Source organism: Podarcis pityusensis, assembly GCF_964106645.2.
Source record: "Podarcis pityusensis genome assembly, chromosome: 7".
Lineage (NCBI taxonomy): Eukaryota > Metazoa > Chordata > Lepidosauria > Squamata > Lacertidae > Podarcis > Podarcis pityusensis.
The window spans coordinates 62,296,029-62,318,828 of record NC_138031.1 but is presented as its reverse complement, the minus strand read 5'-3'; the positions used below and the strand labels follow the sequence as shown (position 1 = coordinate 62,318,828).

Here is a 22,800-nt window from a genome sequence, read left to right as displayed (position 1 = left end):
TATGCATTGTGCAAAGAAGTACTCTCTCTGGTCTGGCCTGAATGTACTGTCAACTTGATTTCAAATAAAAATAGGTTGTTGCATATTCCAGGCTGATGAGCATCTTTCTAGGCTAAAGGAAAGGAAGCTGTTACAGGTGATTGTTACAGCCTGGACAATGGGCTTAGACCAGTGATGGCCAAACTTGGCCCTCCAGCTGTTTTGGGACTACAGCTCCCATCATCCCTAGTTAACAGAACCAGTGGTCAGGGATGATCGGAATTGTAGTCCCAAAACAGCTGGAGGGCCAAATCACTGGCTTAGACTCAGGGTAGCTGTATAGGAGTGGGTTGCTAGCTGATCAGCTTTCATTTTAAGGGTTATAGTAAATGTTGTCAGTCCACTAGCGCAATATTTTTCAATGTTGCACAAAAGAGCAATGCACCCTGTCTGCAGGCAAAATATCTTACTAATGCAAGCTGTCTTTTAGCAGAATCTCTTGTATGAGATGATCCAATAGCAAAATATGTTGGATACAACCCCAGCTTTTAAAATTTATATTTAAAAATAAACAAATGACAGGACTAAATAATGCTTGTGTTACAGTAATTATTGTAGTTGAGATCATCAGCTAATATATACTAGTGAGTAATGCAAATACATTCCTAGAATGAAAAATTGCTTGGGGAAAAAACCAGGGATTTGAATTAAATGAGTGCTATCCAACTATGTCATCCTCAGATTGGACCTACTGAAATCAGATCTACTCTGGGCATCCTTTTTATTATGCTGTCATGGTTATTTGCACTTGCAACGGTATTTGGGGCAGTTATACTTGATCCCATTTTCAATACCGTCTGCCCCTGCACAAGTTTTGGGGTGGTCACACTGCTTCATTTCCAGTCAGTGCGTATTCCATAAGTTCCTGCTGAAATTCCGTAACTTTTTATACTGCAAATGTTCTGGTTTATTTTTTATCCCTCTTTTGTTGCGTTGCGGTGAAAGATTATCCTTCCAGTTGGCCGTAATGCTGTGGAAGCATCACAAAGCTCCTTGTAAAGTGGAATGATATGTGAACAGTTCAGTATAATCCCATCACTAGTGCATTCTTAATACATCAGTGGCCTGTCAATAAATACAAAAAATAAACAAATGTCACAGAATACACTTGCAAAAAAACCCAACCCCAGTCTGGAGGGTCCCTCAGTATTACGAATATTCAATACCTCCCAGTGGGTTTTTTTAAAAAGTTTTCTGACCTTTTTAGTATGCTTTCATGATTGTAACTCTAACTTTGTTTCTTCTTTTTGGTAGCACTTGAAAGAAAAATATCAATGAGGCAAAGCAGAGAGGAGCTTATCAAGAGAGGAGTGCTAAAGGAAATTTTTGATAAAGGTAAGAACCATTGTCTGTGCAACTCTGAGTCAGTGGCATGGGCAATAAAACTTGCTGTTAGCGAAGAAATTGCTATTGAAAACCACAGGACTCTTGTGCTATTGGATTTTTGTCATATTTTTCTACAAAGATTGGACCCCAAACTGTGGGCCTGATAGTTACTCCAGAGCCATTAAGAATCAGCTTTTATTTTAAAGTCAAAGTGTTACTTCGATGGCATCACAACATTTCTTATGGAATATCGCCATTTTCTAGTTCAGTGGTGCATGTGAAAAATAGCCTTGTAGTGGAAAATGGCTTGATCATCCTTTCTTGGCACAGACACAAAAAAATCCACAGGAAACAGAAACAATTTTTCCATATTTGCACAAATTAGGTTTCCAAATCTCATAATGTTTGCTTGGTTTATTTGAGCTGCCCCCACATTCAGTTTGGTTTGCTTAAATATTCAGTTGAAAGCCACAATCCACTGAAATTAATAGACCAAATTAAATAATGTCCATTCATTTAAATAGGTCAGTTGATGTTGGCTACAACCCAGAAAGTCTAAGTGCTTGATTTTGACTGGATTATGCCCATGGTTAGGAGAAGTATTGCTTGCTCTTTCCAGGCAACAAATTTCAGAAGGTACCAAACAACCAGCCACTGAGACCCACCCCCCACATACCAGATGTGTATCTGTACCCTCCCAAACACATGCTTCATGTTTGGAAGTGGCAGGGGGACACCAAAAACTTAACAGAGAACAGCAAAGGGAGTGACAGTCACCACACTGGTGCTAACAAATGGTAATTTGCGTTGTGAAGATTGCTCAGCATGTTTTACACCAAGGTGTTCCTCAGGAGCAGGGGGTCTCCTCTGCCTTATATTGCACACCAGTGAAGATTACTTGCACTGGAATAAGTGTTCGGACACTGGGCAATCTTTTCAAAATGAATTACCTCTCGCTAGCAGAAGTTTGAGGCCTGCTTCTTCCTCCAGAACCCATCCTACTTGAAAAGTACTCATATTTTCTAATTTTAAGCCTGCTTTATTTGCCTGAGAACAAAGACCCTGACAAAAGTTCAGAAACATTAACATGAAAACTACCACACATTTCCCTTTTGTTTACTGCCAGATCAGGCTCTGGGAGCACACCGAGACACTACTTACAATAAAGTAATTCAATACTTCAGTGGGGCCAATTTACTTTTGAGAAGACATGCATGAGATTGCACAGTTAAATCATCCTGTTTTAACATTGCTCGTCCTACCATGAGATGTGTTAGCTTCCAGAGAAGATGTCAAGTGAGCACTGAAACTCTAACCTGGCAAATTCTGTTCTATTTGCATTTGCAGCTTCAGATGGTTTTTATGGCAGACTATAATCCAGATGTTTCACCAAGAAACATTACTTTTTCTGTTCAGTAGCTAAAGACAGGACAGTTGCATTAAATGAATTGCCAAATAGATTCAACAGTGATACACCTTTCTTTCAAGTGTCACAGCGTAATTGTGAATTCTTTTCCTGCAATGCAGTAGCTGAAATGGGAATCCCTGGTTCAGTTTAGATTTTTGTGAGTCTCTGGTTTTGAGCCTTCCTCATTACATCTGCTACAGCTCCTTCCCATGCAGTCCATATACATATCATTCTCTTATCACAATGTAGTTCAATAATTTACACGTCCACACTCCAGGAGCCTCTGAAAGAGCTTGTCTAGATTTATTGCACTTAATTCCTTCCATATTTCTTTGGGGAAGAATAAATAGTCTCCTTGCACTCATGGAGAAAAAAATGTTCAAATGAGTATATCGACACATGCATTAAAATATAATGTATTATGAGCCTGCATTCAGAATAGCTACCTGTCACAGAGCGAGCCAGCAGTAAAGCATGCCATTCAAAGTTGGAGTTAGCTCTTTATTAGCCAAAACACGATCTTCACAGACTTGACTGTCAGGCCTAATGAGCACAGCAGCTCATTCCTGGTAGGTCTTACCCCATGAATCACTTGCCAAGATTACAAGTTCCCACTTCCCCTCAGCTATCTAAGTCCCCTCGTCTTCAGGGCTTTTCCCCAAGCAATCAGAGACTATGCCTGCATGCAGTCTGTCAATGCTCTGCCTGTTTCAGCCCTCTTCTGGTTCTGGGAAACAAGGGAAGGGGAGTTTGTCACCACCAATCCCTGGGCTTTGAGCCTTCTTTCCTTGGTGGTTCCACAGTTAGTTCCTCCTGCCATTCCTCTGTGTGCAACCAGTCCATAACACTGTGCCCATTGTTCTGGGTTTTGATAAGCAGAATAAACCACATGACCTTAAAGAGAAAGCAACATCCATGCTGGAGGTTCTCATTAAAAAGGCTGGTGGATATAGGTAGTTTCTCCTATATTCAGCTATGTACAGCACCATCCTTGACCATATGTCTGACCACTTTTGTGTCAAGGAAGATTTAGTTTGAATGACACAATTCACAGATACAGCTGGTAGTAGTTTGAAAATTAATAGTGGAAGGTTAATTAAAATTATTTATTTAGAATAATTATTCATTTAGAATGCATATTTTTAAAAAATTATTTATTTATTGCATATCAGCTGCCCAATGATGATGTTCTCTGGGTAACAAAATAATAAAGCAGAAAATTAAAATCAGTTATAATAAAACAAATTGAAGCATTAAAAACTGTGAACAATGGTCACAGTTGTTCTTGACCATTGTTCTTGACTCCTTGACCAACTGAACCATTATGGTTGGAGGTGATGAGACTTGGAGTCCATTCCTGAGCTATTGCTAATGGCCAGTGATAGATTTATCATCTGTAGTTTTCTCTAACCCCTTTTGGAAAGACAATAGAAACTTTAGTATAGTTTGCGCTATATAATTTTACTGTTCCTGCTTGAACCAAAAATTACTATTCTCATCTCTGTATCGATCATTTCCGGCAGTGTTTCTGGCTCCTATAACTCAGCTCAATAGAGCTGGCTAGCAGTCTAGTCTTAAGTACTTCTGTTCAATGCTGTGAAACGTATGGATTTGTAATGAAGGACTATGCAATGCAGAATTTTTGACATTTATGCTCACAGTTTAAACAGCTCAGACATCTTCCAGGTAATAATAATAATAATAATAATAATAATATATTATTTATACCCTGCCCATCTGGCTGGGTTTCCCCAGCCACTCTGGGCGGCTTCCAAAAGAGTATTAAAATACTGTGATACATCAAACATTAAAAGCTTCCCTAAACAGGGCTGCCTTCAGATGTCTTCTAAAAGTCTGGTAGTTGTTGTTCTCTTTGACATCTGGTGGGAGGGCGTTCCACAGGGACGGCGCCACTACCAAGAAGGCCCTTTGCCTGGTTCCCTCTAACTTGGCTTCTCGCAGTGAGGGAACCGCCAGAAGGCCCTCGGTGCTGGACCTCAGTGTCCGGGTAGAACGATGGGGGTGGAGACGCTCCTTCAGGTATACTGGACTGAGGCCATTTAGGGCTTTAAAGGTCAGCACCAACACTTTGAATTGTGCTCGGAAACGTACTGGGAGCCAATGTAGGTCTTTCAAGACCGGTGTTATATGGTCTCGGCGGCCGCTCCCAGTCACCAGTCTGGCTGCTGCGTTCTGCATTAGTTGTAGTTTCCAGGTCACCTTCAAAGGTAGCCCCATGTAGAGCGCATTGCAGTAGCCCCACGTAGAGCGCATTGCAGTAGTCCAAGCGGGAGATAACCAGGGCATGCACCACTCTGGCGAGGCAGTCCGCAGGCAGATAGGGTCTCAGCCTGCGTACCAGATGGAGCTGGTACACAGCTGCCCTGGACACGGATTTAACCTGTGCCTCCATGGACAGCTGTGAGTCCAAAATGACTCCCAGGCTGCGCACCTGGTCCTTCAAGGGCACAGTTACCCCATTCAGGACCAGGGAATCCTCCACACCTGCCCGCCTCCTGTCCCCCAGAAACAGTACTTCTGTCTTGTCAGGATTCAATCTCAATCTGTTAGCCGCCATCCATCCTCCAACCGACTCCAGACACTCACACAGGACCGTCACCGCCTTCACTGGTTCTGATTTGAAAGAGAGGTAGAGCTGGGTATCATCCGCATACTGATGAACACCCAGCCCAAACCCCCTGATGATCTCTCCCAGCGGCTGCATGTAGATGTTGAAAAGCATGGGGGAGAGGACAGAACCCTGAGGCACCCCACATGTGAGAGCCCAGGGGTCTGAACACTCATCCCCCACCACCACTTTCTGAACACGGCCCAGGAGGAAGGAGTGGAACCACTGTATGACAGTGCCCCCAGCTCCCAGCCCCTCAAGACGGTCCAGAAGGATGTTATGGTCGATGGTATCAAACGCCGCTGAGAGATCCAGCAGAACTAGGAAACAGCTCTCACCTTTGTCCCTAGCCCACCGAAGATCATCAACCAGTGCGACCAAGGCAGTTTCAGTCCCGTGATGAGGCCTGAATCCCGACTGGAAGGGATCCAAATGGTCCGCTTCTTCCAGGCGTGCCTGGAGTTGTTCAGCAACCACTCGCTCAATCACCTTGCCCAAGAATGGAAGATTTGAGACTGGGCGATAGTTGGCCATCGTGGCCGCATCTAAAGATGGTTTTTTAAGAAGCGGTTTAATAACCGCCTCTTTCAGCGGGTCTGGGAAGGCTCCCTCACGGAGGGAAGCATTCACCACCCCACGAAGCCCATCACCCAGCCCTTCCCGGCTAGCTTTTATAAGCCAGGATGGGCAAGGATCAAGGAGACAGGTGGTTGGTTTCACTCGTCCAAGCAGCCTGTCCACATCCTCGGAGGTAACAGATTGGAATTGATCCCACGCAATTTGACTAGACAGGACTCTAGTACTCTCCCGCCCCGGCCCTGCTCCCATGGTGGCGTCTACCTCTTCCCGAATCTGAGCGACTTTATCTGCAAAAAACTTTGCAAAATCATTGCAGGAGATCATGTGGCCTGTACTGGGCCCCAATGTAGCAGGTGGTTCCGCTAAATTGTGGACCACCTGAAAAAGTCTCCTGCTGCTGTTTTCTGCAGATGCAATAGAGGCGGTGAAGAAAGTCTTCTTCGCCGTCGCTACCGCCACTTGGTAGGCTCGACATTGAGCTCTAACCTGTGTCCGGTCAGCTTCAGAATGGGTCATCCGCCACCGGCGCTCTAGCCGTCTCAACGATTGTTTCATTGCCCTCAGATCCGTGGAAAACCACGGGGCTGTCCAGGCTCCATGCAATCGGAGAGGGCGCTTCGGAGCCAAACAGTCAATAGCCCTGGTTAACTCCACATTCCAGCGGGCCACCAGGGAATCAGCTGAAAGGCCATCAACATGGGATAAAGCATCCCCTACCACTCTCTGGAAACCATTTGGATCCATAAAGTGGCGGGGGCGGACCATCCGAATTGGTCCCACCTCCCTGCAGAGGGGAAGGGTCGCAGAGAAGTCAAGTTGCATCAGGAAGTGGTCTGCCCATGGCACTTCTTTCGTTTCACTTTTACTTAGTGTCAGATCACCAACATCCATAGAGGTAAACACCAGGTCCAAGGCATGTCCGCGGCTATGGGTTGGGCCAAACTTATTCAGGGACAGCCCCATGGAGGCCATGCTTTCCACGAAGTCCCGAGCGGACCCTTGTAAGGTCGTGTCGGCATGGATATTAAAATCCCCTAGGACAACCAAACTAGGTGTCTCCAGGAGAACATCCGCCACGACCTGAAGCAGCTCGGGCAGGGAATCCTTGGTGCAGCGGGGAGGTCGGTACACCAAAAGGAATCCTGTACTGCCCCTATTGCCCAACTTCCAGAACATGCACTCAGAGAACTGAGTCTTCCCAATAGGACGCCTGGTGCAAACTAATGACTTCCTAAAAATCACTGCAACTCCCCCTCCCCGCCCGCAAGGCCTGGGTTGCTGTGCGTAAGAGAAACCTGGTGGACAAGCAGCGGCAAGAACAGGCCCATCTGCTTCATCCAACCAAGTCTCTGTTACATATGCCAGGTCAAATCCTCCATCCATGATCAAGTCATGGATGGCAGTGGTCTTATGAATCATTGACCTGGCATTGCACAGCAGCACCTTCAGGTCATGTGGGTATCCCTTGCTGATTCTAGTATCCGTCCGGTCAGGACCAGACCCGGAGGCAGGGATAGTCCTCAGACAACGACTAAACCTGCCTCCTCTGTAATGACATGGTCTGGTCTTAGCGTAACTCCTCCTACCCGTGATCACTGAGATCGGTTGTCTCAGCGCATCCCCCCCTGTGGAACATGCCCTAGCCATTTTGTTGGCTGGGACCCACTCCCCAGCAGCCCTGACCCCTCCCCTTAAGAACTAAATAAGACCTTAAAACAAAAAAAAAAACAATACAAATAAAAAACTGTAAAAATTACAAATCCATCAAAATAAAACAAATTCCCAACTAAACATCCATCCCACCCCCATCCCCGTCCCCGCATATACAAAAAAAATAAAATAAAAAGGGAAATTTTAAAACATTTTAAAAAGAACTCTGCGCCCCTCCGGATCCCCCTGGGCCGCAGCAGCAGTGACAGCAACCGTCCCTGTGAGGCCTGTCAGGCCCCGCCCTAGGCCAGGTGGTGAGTGCCAGGAGCAGGGCCCTCAGGCACTCACACAGGGGAGTCCTCCTGGGCAGCAGAGCGCAGCAGTCCCTGTGAGGCTTCAGGCCCCGCCCTGGGCCAGGTGGTAAGTGGCAGGAAGGAGCAGGGCCCTCAGACACTCACACAGGAGAGGTTCAGATTCTGTGTGTTAGATCACATTTTTCCTTAGCAATTTTCATTTTATTTAACTATTTAGGCATTACATTTTCCTTGGCCATTTTCACCTGAGACATTTAATTTAACTATTCAACTGTCTTGCCCTACATTACACAGTCACAGGACAGGTTGCAATGTATCAAAATACACACTATAAAATTCAACCAAATAAAGGCTCGGTTTAAGTGTAAATCATTACTCTCTACTATTACTCGAAAGAAATGTTTTAACCTACCATAGGAACCCACTCAAAGTAGGAGCCTGCCCAATCTCAAGGGAGGAGTTCTAGAGCCAGGGTGCCCACCACCAAAAAAAGCCTTACTCTGAGTTCTGACCAATCAGATTTTAGTGATGGCACAACCCGATAGGGCATGTTTGTAAGCAAGTTAAGAGTATATTGTTTAGACAATATTAAATTTTCTGCCTTAACATTATGCAAAACACATATATGGCGGTATCTTTTGGAAGATCCACTAGCTTCAATCCTCCAGTGGAAATACTATGACCCACATGCTAAGTCAAACTATGGTTTACTGGAACTGTGTGAACGTGTGGGCTTCTGCTAGAGGCACTCCCAGCTGCTTTGCTCTTCCTCCCGTGCCATTTTTACTCCTGCATCGTGCTGATCTGAGCCAAGGTTTGGTTTAGTGAACCTGGGCTGGTGGTTACGTTTTCTCCCCACTAACCATGGGCTGTAGCTAAGAACAAGCTTTGGCTTAGCTCAGGATGGTGCAGAAGTTAAAAATATCAGGGAGCAGCAAAGTGACCACAAGCTGTTCTCCAGTCCCTGGTAAGCCATAGTTTAGCTTTCCATGACATGCAACCCAGGCCTATTCTTAGCTAAAATTAGCCACCCTTTCTCCTGAGCGATATGCTGTTACTGGACTACTCAAGTTGCATAATGAAACAAATAGTGTTGGTTTTATTGGTCCTCAGTAGTAAAGTTTTATAAAGCAGCTGCCTAGGACCTATTAAATGTGTGCTATGGGTTTTTAATCAAAAGAATAGCCAACTCGCATCAGATCAATATCATTAAAGAAAGGGATCGATAAAGTGGTATCTTAAAGTATCCTCAACAATTAGGTTCATGCCTTCTCCAGAGATAATGAGTTTCCTAGAAGAAAGTTGTATTCTGCATCAATGCAGGAGCAGCTAAACTTTAATTGACATCAGTTCCAATAATTCCAAGGGTTTAACATGTCAAATGTTAATCCTGGTTTTGCACATGTTTACTCCAGTTGATTCAGTGAGGGTGAACCAGTCTACAGGAAGAGAGGATTTAGACAAGATATGTCTCTTCTAACATGGAAGTGTTGGAACAACACAGTTTGTTAGACTTTAAGTTGCCACAGGAGCGTGATATTTTTACTTCAACAGACATGTTGGGCCCAGTTCATGCTTACCTTAGTAGCATGGGAACAATTGTTCCTTTACTGGTTCTGGAATAGACATGTGGCCAGAGCAACATGGCCTTGAAGAGCCTGTGTCTTATGTGGCTCCCACACCAGTAAGATAAAAATTTTAATTGAGCTCAACATACCTACAATTCTGGCATACAGCAGACATGCCATTAATAGCATGTGAATTTTCTACTGGGAAGAGCATTTCCTATTATAACTCCAGCTTTAAATCATTGATACTATTCAGTTCTGAATGTACTTTTGGCCTAGGTCTGAGCCTTTTACTTGTATTCTATTAATTCTGAGCAGCTTTTGGTATTTTTTTTTTAAAGAAGAACAGCTGCCTGGGCTGTCAGAGATGTCGATGATTAATTCAGACCCAGATATACTTGGCTTCACAAATGCCCACTGTAGCTAAAACCTTTGATCTGTTGCTGTGCTGTTAATGAACAGCTTTTACATTCTTTACTTTGAGCAAGGTAGAGTTTGGGCATAACATCCTTCTACATTTTAATAATCCTGCGTAACAGCCACATCAAAGGTTTTCTATTTGATGCTGAGATTTTAAACTATTAGGAGCAGTATGCCATTCTCACTGCCAAGGGGAAAAGAGAAATGTTGTCATTTTGAAAGGCCACAGAAAGGGCTTAGTTTGATTTGGGGCTTAACATCAGAACCTCCGTTCTGCTGGGGCTCAGTTCTATACAGTGGGAACTGACAGTAAAAAGGGGAATTTCGTGGAGCCAGTCCCTTGCCCTCATCCCAGAAACCTGATATGGATGCGATAAGGCAGGGAGATGGAAATCTGCAGCCCTTCAGATGTTGTTGGACTACAACTCCCATACTGGTCATGCTGCTAAGAATCAAGCAGCTTCTGAAAGGCCACAACTTCTCCATCCCTGCTCTAAATTTCTTCGTGTGGAGCATTCCCAATGGAAGAAACCAAACAGAGTACTGTCTGCCCCTGATGTGACCACACTGACAAAGATAACTATGCTGTGTTGTGAGTATTGTCACCCAGTTCTTACCAGCTGCCTTTGTGTGACTTAAGCGATGGGCAAGCACCCACTTTCTTGCCTCAAAGACCATAAGCCCAGGGGTGGGGAGCACCAGGCCCCAAGGGCCAAATGAAGTCCTACAGGCCTCCCATGTAAGACTTTGTTGGCCCTTCAGTGCAAACTCCTCTAGTGATTTCACAAGGATTGCACCCTTGAAATAATACCACTTGCTTGCCTGAGTGGGGGACAGAGAGTGAGATGTTTCTGCCCATACCTTAAAACTCTTGTAGAACCCTGAGTCCTTTGGGGAATAATAAGAAAGAACGCTTTAAAAGAGAGGGGCATTGATTTCCCTTATACACGAGTGTATGGGATGTTAGGGGAGGGATAGTACCTCTAATGGGGAATACATCCTTCTTCTGGGGTAGTTTGTCCACCTTTGTTCCCCATCCTGTGCTTTCTCACCTGTGGCTCCTAGAAGCTGTCGGCATGTGACAGCAGCCACACCCTGGGAAATGGCTAAAAACCAGGTGAGGGTAGCCAATTGGTCTCAAACCCTTGGTAAGTTAGGGACTTCCCCTGCATGCAAAGCCAGGCTGCAGCAGATAGAGCGGACAAGACCAATAGTGGGCCCAATGGTCAAAGGCTTGTTTCTGCATGTCTTGCAGAGCAAAGTCGGGAGGTAGCCTAATTAGGAGAAGGAAAACTCTGATCCTAAACCTCCGCTCCCTTTTGGGGATATCTTCAGAAGAAAGGCCTAAGGAGTGGAGTCCCTAAAATGGTTGGATGGCGCCTTGTACTCCTCCTCCTGGCAACTCCTGCAGTCAAGCTGTTGCCAAATGGATTGCTCTGTTTTCCTTTGGACCACGTCACTAAGTCCCAGAAGGATCTCCATAAACACTGCCCAGGCTTGCGCCCCAGGGAGGTCCCTTTGGTGCTGCCAACGCAGCGGTGTTACTTAACTCCATTGTCTTTCGATGCAGAGGCCGGCAACACGTTGAAGAGCTGCTTCTGAGGAAGTTGCTGCCAGAAGGCAGCCTACCTTGTCTGAAAGGTTCCCTCTGGGGACAGGCTTTTACCTCTCAGCATCCTTTCCTCAGAAGCAGCCCTTGAGGCTGGGTGTGCAAGCAGAGCTGAGATGGAGGAGCTGTTCAAGGCTGAGCACAGCCAAGCACCCCTGCTTTGATTTCTCACCTCTCCAGAGAACAGCACCTGTCAGCATCATTTCTCTGGGTCAGCTGTTATTTCCTCCATGGTGATAACTGGCGGGTGATTATTAGAGCATCTGAAGTGAGCCTAAGTAACTTTGACCATTGCTCTGCTTTTCAAGTGGATGTAATTTATTTACCCTAACTGTTCCAATTCTCCACCTCACCCCACGGCAACCATACACAAGGAACTGGTGGGAAACAGTCTCACGTCAGAATATGTCAGTTTCAGCTGGTCTTGAGCATCTAATTTTAGAAATGAACCTATGCTTTGAAATAAAGCAGTGCTAACCATCCTAAAGTATGCAGTGAGCTTCTAGGCTCAGTAGACTGGCTCCACATCTTGTAGTAGCTGACTAGATAGAATAATGATTTGATCCCTTAGAATGAGGCTCCTTATATCTTGGGGAACTTGTGACTTTCCAGATGTTGCTGGACTACATTGTCCCTGACTGTTGGCCTTAGGGCTGGTGTGAGTTGGGGTTCCACAACATCTGGAGAGCTTCAGGATCTCCGCCTTATAACTTGGAACTTTTCACAGAACGTAGTTTAATTTTCATTGTGTGACATTTACATAAGCCACGCAATAGCAGTGTTCTCTGGGTGGGTCATAAAATAGGCTTAGTTGTTTTGCTCAGTCTCAGCTGGCAATTTGACATCCATATGCATTTAAATTAAATAGCACATGAAAACCAAGAGTGAGTGATTTTTTGTTGTTTGTTGTGGTATGGTGGGATAAACATATTTAAAGTATACCATACTTTTTCTTGTTTCCACATACAAAAAGTTCCATTACTGACAGTATAAATAAGGGCTAGGAAGGGTCAATTCTAAATATCTGCAGTTGACCCTGCATCAGTCTTTCCCCAGTTTAGAAAATGCTCCAGGAATCGACTGCCATTCAACCATTGGCAATAGCTGCACACCCCTATCCAGTAAGAAAATGGCTAATTAAACATTTGTCTTCCCCATAATGGATGAGATATAAGTTTAACCTAGTATAAAGTTGAAATTGTATGGTGTACAACATAAAAGCAATAAACAATACCATTTTTAAAAATGCAACATAAAACCAGTAAAACAAAAGTATAAAAACAGGAATCCAAGGAGTTTAAACAAATAAAAAACAGGGTCCAGTCTAATGAATCAGGGAAAACCTGGTATAAAGAACAGGGTAAATGATGTTAACATATTAACAGCAAGTTAAACCTTATAGATATGACCTTCCTTTCTTCCCCGCTGAGAACTACAAAACCTGCAGCACAGGTTTCTGCTGATTATAATTTTGCTATCCCACTCCATCTCTATAATCCTCTTCAAATCCTTCACTGATAACCAGAAAAACTAAGAGCTTATATTTTAAATAGTTCTAGGAAAAGAGGCAGGAGATTCTACCTTCTCAAGGATCCTTAAAGGACAAAAGAATGCTTTTCCTTTAGGGCTCTTCAGAAATATTTCTCACCATTGCCCATAGGTAAAATAAATTAGGAGTTTTCCTGGTATATTGAAATGTATTTTTGCGTATTCATCTTTGGTGATACATGGTTTTATTTGTATCAGAATGTCCCCCTCACTCTGTCCTCGGCTGCCTGTGCTTTAAACCACATCTGGTAAGATAAACCTTGCTACAAAATTTGATTCTGTCAAACCAAAGCTTTTAAGAATTGTCATGGACAGATTTCCATTTAAAATGGGTGGAAGGGCCTGATTTCCTTGTGTGAAATCTTTTTCGGCCGCAGGCCACTTTTGGAGGTGGCCACAGGTGAAAGTGGGTGTAGCTGGAGGTCAAAGTGAGCAGAGGAACGGATGTGACTTTCCTTTGTACAATAGGCCACATTTTCATACCATCCAACATTTCAAAAGTGGGAAACACACACAAACACACACACCATCTCACCCGCCCAATCTCTATGCTCCTTTCTCCCACCTCAAAGACCTACAACCATTCTTGACAAAACCTGTCTCAGACCCAAGAAACCTTAGTAATTACAGACTGGTTGCAGATGTCCCCTAAGGTTCTTGAGTAGGTGGTCACTTTCAGGATTCAGACACTCTTGGAAGACTCATTTCACTTGATGCTAAGACCCAGATTTGGCATTGAGACTGCCTTGCTTGTCCTATATGATGACCTTTCCTGTGAGAGAGATGGGGGGGTGGAGCATGACCCTGCTGATTCTCCCTCATCTCTCAGTAGCTTTGATACCATCCACCATTGCGCCAGAAGCGGTTTAGTCATGCTGGCCACATGATCTGAAAAGCTGTCTGGGGAAACGCCTGATCCCTTGGCCTGAAAGTGAGATGAGCGCCTCAACCCTATAGTTGCCTTTGACTGGACTTAACCGTCCAGGGGGGTCCTGTATCCTTCTGGAATGACTGGAGCTGTTAAAAGTGCTGAGTGTTGTTAGGAGACTAACAACAACAACTAGTACCTCACCCAACTGACTGGGTTGCCTCAGGCATTCTGGGTGGCTTCCCAGAGTTCCCTGGGAAGAGGGATGGACCATTAAAGCACTCTGAGAATTGTAGTTCTGTGAGGGGGGAATGGGGGGGTCTTCTAACAACTCCCAGTACCTTTGACAAGCAACAGTTCCCAGGATTCTTTGGGGTAAGCCACAGCTGTTTAAAGTGGTATGATACTGCCTTAAATGTTTAGTGGAGATGGGGCCTAAGATTGGCTCGCCCCGAAGAAGCCATAATGTGTTAGACATAACTGCACACTTCAGTCAACTTTCTATTTTGGAGCACCAGTCTGAGGCTTGACCTACTTTTTGGGTGTTTTGCCTCAGGGTAGGACCAGCCAACCACAAAGCCATGCTTAACTGCTGGGAAATGCCATGTTTCATATAAAGAATAATACTTAATGAACTCAGCAGTTCTGTTGCCCTTAAGACTAAAGTCCTATGCCTACTGCCTTAGGAACATTAGTTGCCCATCAACAGGCACCTAGACAGAAGGCACACCGATCCCTATGGCGAAATGCATTGTCCTTGTATTGAAAGTATAGCAATTAATTCCAAATGTGCCGCTATAGTATAGATTTCACATATCAGCTAGCACATGGAATTGTTAGGCAAACCTGTCTTCTTTCATCCTCCTCCTTAGTGATGCATAAGTGGCTGTGCTGCTGGGTAAGCAAGCTATTAAACCTCAGCCACTATTAACCACTATTTCAACAGAGGAACAATAGGTCCAGTTTAAGTTATGTGAGCATTGTAAGGATTGTAAGGATTGTATTTGAAGCACTTTTAGCACCAAGGACAAGTGCTTAATTAAAAATAATGCGTGTTTTATTGCTTCTGAGGGAGAGGGACAAACAAGGGGGACTGCTTTAAAAAAAAAATATCTAGCCTGTGGTGCAAACAAATATGTTTGGCAGGATGCCGCCCAGATCCGCCAACTACATTTTGAGCAAGGAAATGCCATCCTGTCATAGCACCTCCATGCCATTGTGTTTTGGAAGACCGAGGAACCTGATTCCCATTTAACATCTGTCAAATCTGAACTGAAGAAGTTTCAGAGAACCTTTTAAAGGGGCAGCTGTGTAAATGCAGTTATAATTTTAAAAATAAACAATGATTAGGTCTGCCGGAATATGGCTGGAGAACTGTGCACATCAGGCTTCCTAGGCCTAGTGCCCTTCAGATGCTTTAGATCAAAACTACCATCGTCCCCAGCCAGCATGGCCGATGGCCAGCAACAATGGGAGTTGTAGTACACAACATCTGGAGGGCACTAGGTTGAGGAAGCCTGGCACAGATGCTATACATTAGGACTTTGTCTCTGAGGTGTGTGATTGCAGTTAAAGTAACTGAACCACTGGGGAAAAATTTCCAGAGCTGAGAAATCTTCTGGTTATTTTCTTTTTATTTCATATTATTTTTCTGCTTCCACCCAGATGGGGAGCTTTCCATACAAAATGAAGAAGGATCATTGGAGAATGGGCAGGCTCTCAGTTCCAGCCAGGCTTCACTCCCAGCCCTATCTGAATTGGACCCATGTTCAGCATCTGTCGACTCCTGTACATATGAAATACTCCCAACTCCGGAGATCATGGATGGAACAGGTATACTTTGGTTTTCATGGTCAGCTACACAACATGTAACAGGGTAGTGACTCAATTGCACTTTACTACGAACATACCCCATGTGATGTTCTGTCTTTTGGGCCTGGATAACATCTAGATCCAGAATGTGAAATCCAAATACAATCTAGGACTCAGATCTTGTCAAATCCTGCTGCCCTTGAAATGTTTTGGACCACATTTCCTATCCCTTTCTGCCAGAATAACCATGGTGTCTGCAGCTGATGGAAGTTGTAGCCCAAAACATCTGGAGGTTACCAGGTTAGGGAAGGCTGGGTTAAGTAAATTCAAATTTCCAATAAAGGTGAAGAATATAACAGAGAGCTAGCTTGCTACCTTTTGTGATTTTTCCAGTTTGGTAAGCACAGTACGTCGCATTATTATTTGTTCTGTTAAACCGACTTGCTCCAAAACTGTATGCATTACTTTTTGTATATATTCATACCTTCGACTAAATTAAAAATAATTGATGGCACATGGTAAGCCTTGATTTATGTCAATAAGTCTTGAGGTCCCAGTCCAAAGCTCAGTGAAAACATCAACTCTGTGTGCATCTATTGTGGGAAAAGGCCAAACTCTATGCTAGGGATGGAAGGGTCTGAGAACAACTCTGCTCTCCACAAAGCTATGGTTGCAGCCTTGTTTAGGATATTGTGTGCCGTTCTAGCCACTGCAACTCAAAAAGGATACTGTATGACTAGAAAGGGGGTAGAAAAGAACACACAAATGGGTGGGATCAGAGCACTTTCTCAAAAAGGAAAGGCTATATAACATTCAGGGCTTTTTAGATGAGAATTAAGATGACTGCTATGCAGAGGAGGGGATATGATAGAGGCTTATATAATTATGCATGCTGTGAAGGATGTGAATGCAGAGGGAGTTTTCCTTCCTTTCTGTGATATCACTAGAATTCAGTATCATCTAATATAATTGACTAGCAATAAACCAAACAAAAAACCCTACTTCTTCACCGCAATACACAATTAATGTATGAAATTCATTGCGATCGTTACTAGTTTAAGGTGCAATCCAAATCCCAATTCTGCCATTAGAGGTGGAAACAGGACCAGCTGGTTTCCCACAGAATGACCCAAAACAAGGCATTTCAGGGCTGAGATGGACCTTTCATCTGATCCAGTTGCATGGTTCTTACGCTAATATTGTCTGTTGGTGTTGTGTTAATACAGTGCTGTCCTTTGAAATTTGCTCTATTGCAAAATTATATGTGTTTTTTAATATATGGGTCTGCAGCTTTCCCCAATTATGTATTTTATTGTGTTTATATAGCTGCCAAGGCACCTAAAGCAAATACAGTGGTACCTCAGGTTACATACGCTTCAGGCTACATACGCTTCAGGTTACAGACTCCGCTAACCCAGAAATAGTGCTTCAGGTTAAGAACTTTGCTTCAGGATGAGAACAGAAATCGTGCTGCGGCGGCAGCAGGAGGCCCCATTAGCTAAAGTGGTACCTCAGGTTAAGAACAGTTTCAGTTTAAGAACAGACCACCGGAACGAATTAAGTACTTAACCTGAGGTACCACTGTAAATGATACAAAATATAGAAGCTGGTCCTTTCCACTGCCCCTGCAGAGAGGAGGAGACAGTCTAGTTGGATCTGGCCCTGGTGTTGTCTTTGCCTCTGTCACACTCTTGTTCCTTCCCACGGGGCAGTTGGTGTAACATTGTAATTTATGACATCATGTATATAAGCTGATGACTAAGTATGAAAGGCACTGTGCTTAAAAAAAAGAAGAAGAAAGAAATTCATTGGATACAGACTGGTGGGGATTGTTTTCAAATTCCACCACTAAGATTTATCCTTGCTTAAAGTGATCCTCATGTTATCTTGATACAGACTACCCATTCTTTGTAAAACACAGGAAAGTGCAGAGAATCGATGAGCTGATTGTCATTGACTAGTCAGCACTTGAGTTATGTAGCTGAGGCATAGAGAGGGCAGTGAGTTCAACATGGTTTTAGCATTGCTCTCAGCAGAAATAGCCTCATCTGACTACCCAGGCAGAGAAGAGAAATTAAGGCTCCAACTGCAGAGAAACACAATCCCTTTGATTGCTAGGATGAAATGACATATCTGAAATTTATTTAATAGCACAATTAGACTAATGATGGGAAACTGCTGAAAGCTCTAGAAATTTGGTGGAGAAAAGCACCAAGACATAAATCCAAATACTTTATCCACTTCTAGTTTTCCCTTGGAGGGTCTTGCTGTGGGGAGTGTGCCTTGGCAGACAAGCCAAAGAGGGGAAAAGATTCCATCAATGAAAACTATTAGCCTAAGGGACCCTGGCTGAATCTACACAGATATAATTAAAAAATGCTGTGAAAATGCTCTTTTAAAAAAAGTTTTAAAGAATATATGGAATTTGTCATTAGCTCATCACCGCCATCTACTGTCAGATTTGTATACTGCACTTAAAATGCACTTAAAACGTTATATTTTCAGCTGAGTCCCCTGTTAAAGCTGCTGGTTACACCCCTGTTCCTAAACAACAACTAGGCCATGGACAGAGCTCAATACTGATATATACTGTAGGTCTGCCTGTGTATCAGTCTGAAGAGTTATGGTGATTAGCTATTGGGAGGAAATGCAATTAACCTAAGTAGAACAAGATTAGGAAAAGTGACATATGAATTTGCCCCCTTTCATGCCAGTGGAAGTTCTGCTATGTGTTGTGAAAGTGCCAGAGTTTGTTTTCAGTCTCTTCATGGAGAGTTTCTCCTCTTTCTCTCTCTCTCCCCCCACCCCCTCTCTCTGTATATAGTGATGTCTGAGCCAACTCTTACTGTTAGTTATGTTTTTTAAACCCGCATTGCTCTGCTGCTTTCCTTGTCTATCTGCTACCGCTTTGCTTGTAACGTTGTTGCGTCTATGATGTGGTTGTGTCCTCCAGCGTCCGAAGAGAGCCCCACGTCCAGTGAATCTGGAGTCCACCTTTCTCAAGATCCTTCATCTAAACCAGTCTTGCTACTTCCCCCCAAAAAATCTGCTGCTTTCTCTGGAGACCATGAGGACACCCCAGTGAAACAGCTCTCCCTCCTCAAACAGCCCCCTGCCCTGCCTCCTAAACCCATTGCCAGGATTGCCAACCACTTAGCTGGTAAGTAAGTGTTCCAGAATGCTTTGTGCCGCCCCCTCCCTGAAAAGAGCTCTTGTTCCTGTGTCTCTAAATGGAATGTTTCACCCACCACCACCTCCATAAAGCTTGCCGTTGTTTTCACATCTCTCACTAATAAACCTGCATCACTGATTTCACATTCATGACAGGCCAAGGAGTTCTCAAACCTCATCAGAATATGGGCTGGAATTATTGAGTGGGTTTCATTCCATGGACAACCTAGGCTTATCATTCTCTCTCTCTCTCTCTCTCTCTCTCACACACACACACACACACACACACACACACATGCATGCACACAGCGCCTTTGGGCCCTTAATGAACTATGCTTGTGGCATTTGCTTCTTATAATCCTTTTAGTTGGGTGGGTTGGGTGTGACTTGCCCTTTTTATTAAATTTCTGAATGTAGGAAGACCTTGGCTTAGGCCTTGGGCATATATCCCTTCTGTACCTATTATGGTTGATAATTTTATTTTATGCCTACTCTTACGTTTAGCTTTCGTATTTGTTTTTGCAGTCTTGAGTTGCTTTGAGTCACTTTTTTGTGGAAAAAGAGATTGATAGGTCGGTAATATCTGTTCTATGCTACTTTTAACTAGCCATTGACTTCCCCATCCCCAAGAAGTCTAGAACAGTAACGAGGGTGCTGAGAATTCCCTAAGAAACCTCAATATATCAAATGGAGCTTCCCAGTCGTAGTCTAGGAAAAAATAAATGACTAGCAAAACACTTTAAACCTGTTGTATAAATATTTCCCTTGTCCCATTTAGGCCAATGTGGATCCATCACACACATATTTGTTGTCATGTGGGTATTGCAACTACAACAACTGTTCATGCAGAAAATTAGTAGTCCTGTATTCTCTTTCAGACTTGATTGTTCTGTGTGTGTGGTAGATGCTCATCACAGCTGCCTTTAGGCTTCTGTCTCCACTAACATTCTTCTAATCTGTCCTTCAGGCCTTCCAGTTATAGAGGTTTCTTTTATATCCCTCTTTCTTTCAGTTTTCTTTTGCTCTGCTTCATAATCCGTATAATAACACACTAGGTATGCAGCTAGCTGGTCCTCTGCTCCAGGGATGCAGAAAGAATCTACAGGCCTCGCGACCTCCCTAAGCTGGTATTGCAGAGCACTAATGTCTGATTAAATTAGCTTTAGGCCCCTTTATGGCTTGTTTCAGTTGTCAGTGCCCCTCATGTCCATCTACCCACTGTGTCTCACCAATCTTATATGTCTTCTCTTCTTCCATAGACCATGTTGGTTGGTTGTGGCTACTTGCAGCGCCAAATTGTATTTACATAATTTGTCTAGGAACCTTCCTATGCATCTTCAAGGAAAGGGGAGAGTTTGTTTATTTCTTCTTCCACCCAGTTGTTTTGTGTGTCCTTACACTCTTTGCAGGCCTGCAGAAGCCAGCAACTAAAACCATTTTAGGAAATATAGGTCATTTGTTTGTTTGTTGCTTTATCTTGCCCATGGCACCCCAAAGCTACAGACAACTAAACAAATGGACAGTAAACACCTCATAGTTACATTAAATCCAGGGTGAAAGAAAAATACATTTTTTAAAAAATCCCACCTACTACTAAAAGGCCACAGAGAGTTAAAGGGCAAAGGGCTACGTTTTTGCCTTCAGTTTGGTTGTATTTTTTTAATGTTTTATTTATTGTTCATGACTACTTTTGTTACGTTGTAGTTACTGGGCAGGGTATAAAATTATTATTATTATTACTATTATTATTATTATTATTATTATTATTATATATTTGTACCCCGCCCATCTGGCTGGGCTTCCCCAGCCACTCTGGGCGGCTTCCCAAAAAAATTTTAAAATCCTCTAATACATCAAACATTAAAAGCTTCCCTAATTAGGTTTAAAAGAGTTGAAGTTATATATTTTAACATTTTATTAAATTAAAGATTGGGATTAAAAAAGTGGAAAAGAAACTGCTGGATAAATAAATGTGGATTGGAATACAAAAGAGGGAGGTATGAGGAAGTCCAGAAAATAAGTAACTTAAAATTGGTAATGGAAAAGAGAGTTCGTTATTAATTGTTTTGTGTTTATATTGTTAAGTTTTGTATTGTTTTTTGTGTGTGTTGTTTTTCTTTTTTGTTTGTTTAAAAACTTAATAAAAAAATTATTTAAAAAAATAAAAATAAAAAAATAAAAGCTTCCCTAAACAGGGCTGCCTTCAGATGTCTTCTAAAAGTCTGGTAGTTGTTGTTCTCTTTGACATCTGGTGGCAGGGTGTTCCACGGGGAGGGCGCCACTACTGAGAAGGCCCTCTGCCTGGTTCCCTGTAACTTGGCTTCTCGCAGTGAGGGAACCGCCAGAAGGCCCTTGGCGCTGGATCTCAGTGTCCGGGTAGAATATTATAACAATAATATTATAGTTGGATAGCTCAGTTATAGCTGGGTAGCTCAGTTGGTTAAAGCATGGTCTGACAATGTCTAGAGGTTGCAGGTTTTAATTCTGGGTTTCCCCTTAAAAATCTGATGAATAAAAAAGGTAATGTGTTGCCAATGAACAATTTCTGATATCTCAATACATGGTACCTCGGGTTACATATGCTTCAGGTTACATACGCTTCAGGTTACAGACTCTGCTAACCCAGAAATAGTGCTTCAGGTTAAGAACTTTGCTTCAGGATGAGAACAGAAATCATGCTGCGACGACATCAGGAGGCCCCATTAGCTAAAGTGGTGCTTCAAGTTAAGAACAGTTTCAGGTTAAGAACGGACCTCCCGAACGAATTAAGTTCTTAACCCGAGGTGCCACTGTAACCTATTTGCAACATTAAGCCCCAACCTGGAAAACAGACCTTGAGTACCCTGAAGCCCCTTGCCTTGGGAGATGCCCAGTTATAAATCATAGAATTGTAGAATTGGAAGGGACCCCAAGGGTCATCTAGTCCAACCCTCTGCCATGCAGGAATCTTTTGCCCAATGTGGGACTCGAACCCATGACCCTGAGATGAAGAATCTTCAAAACCTCAGAGCTGTGTGTCATAGCAGCGGAGGAAACTGCCTTATATACTGCCAGCTAGGTCAGTATTGTCCACATGAACAGCTCTCCAGAGATTCAGATTCAGAAGATGCTGGGGATCTTCTGCGTACAAAGCAGATGTGCTACCATTGAGCTACAGCTCTTCCCTTTTATCATTAGAGGACAAAGCTAGGATTATAAAGCTAATCACAGGGCATACCTAGTTTAACCAGCTGATTGCCCTTAATCCCTCAGAAACTTTATTCATGGAAATCAAGGCAGCCAGGGGAAAAAAGAGCAGATCCTACAGGGCAACTTTGGGTTACTACAGTGGTACCTCAGGTTACATACACTTCAAGTTACATACGCCTCAGGTTACAGACTCCGCTAACCCAGAAATAGTACTTCGGGTTAAGAACTTTGTTTCAGGATGAGAACAGAAATCGTGCTCTGGTGGCGCGGCGGCAGCAGGAGGCCCCATTAGCTAAAGTGGTGCTTCAGGTTAAGAACAGTTTCAGGTTAAGAACGGACCTCCGGAACGAATTAAGTACTTAACCCGAGGTACCACTGTATCTGCTTTTTGACTGCAAAGTGTCTTTGAGAGGGGATGGTTTGCAGTGGCAAAATGGGAGTGGGATACTTAACGGTCCCCACACGCTGCTTTTTTTCTTTTTTTTTCTTGAAACCTTTGCCCTTCCCTATGCATTTTTACCCTTTTCAGTGGTTTTGATCTGTATTTAACTTGTGAACAAAGCTCTTGAACCTTACAGAGGATGCAGACACTGGGGGCTCCTAATAGTGCATGTGATTGAGGTTGTAGTTTGGCCTCAGGTCTCAGCGAAATCAAAATGGCTTATTTCTG

General features: G+C 43.5%; 1 protein-coding gene across 9 annotated transcripts in view; it reads left to right on the top strand.

The window, feature by feature from the left end:
* PHACTR1 (phosphatase and actin regulator 1) overlaps positions 1–22,800 on the top strand; it is a 258,294-nt gene that overhangs the window by 193,978 nt on the left and 41,516 nt on the right. For 7 of the 9 annotated variants that reach the window (XM_081014820.1, XM_081014821.1, XM_081014827.1 and 4 more), the window contains 3 exons: positions 1,294–1,374; positions 15,624–15,791; positions 18,724–18,930. In XM_081014820.1, the coding sequence (XP_080870946.1) occupies positions 1,294–1,374; positions 15,624–15,791; positions 18,724–18,930 (456 nt within the window). The remainder of the gene's footprint in view (positions 1–1,293; positions 1,375–15,623; positions 15,792–18,723; positions 18,931–22,800) is intronic. The other 2 variants (XM_081014824.1, XM_081014823.1) reach the window with 1 other exon arrangement.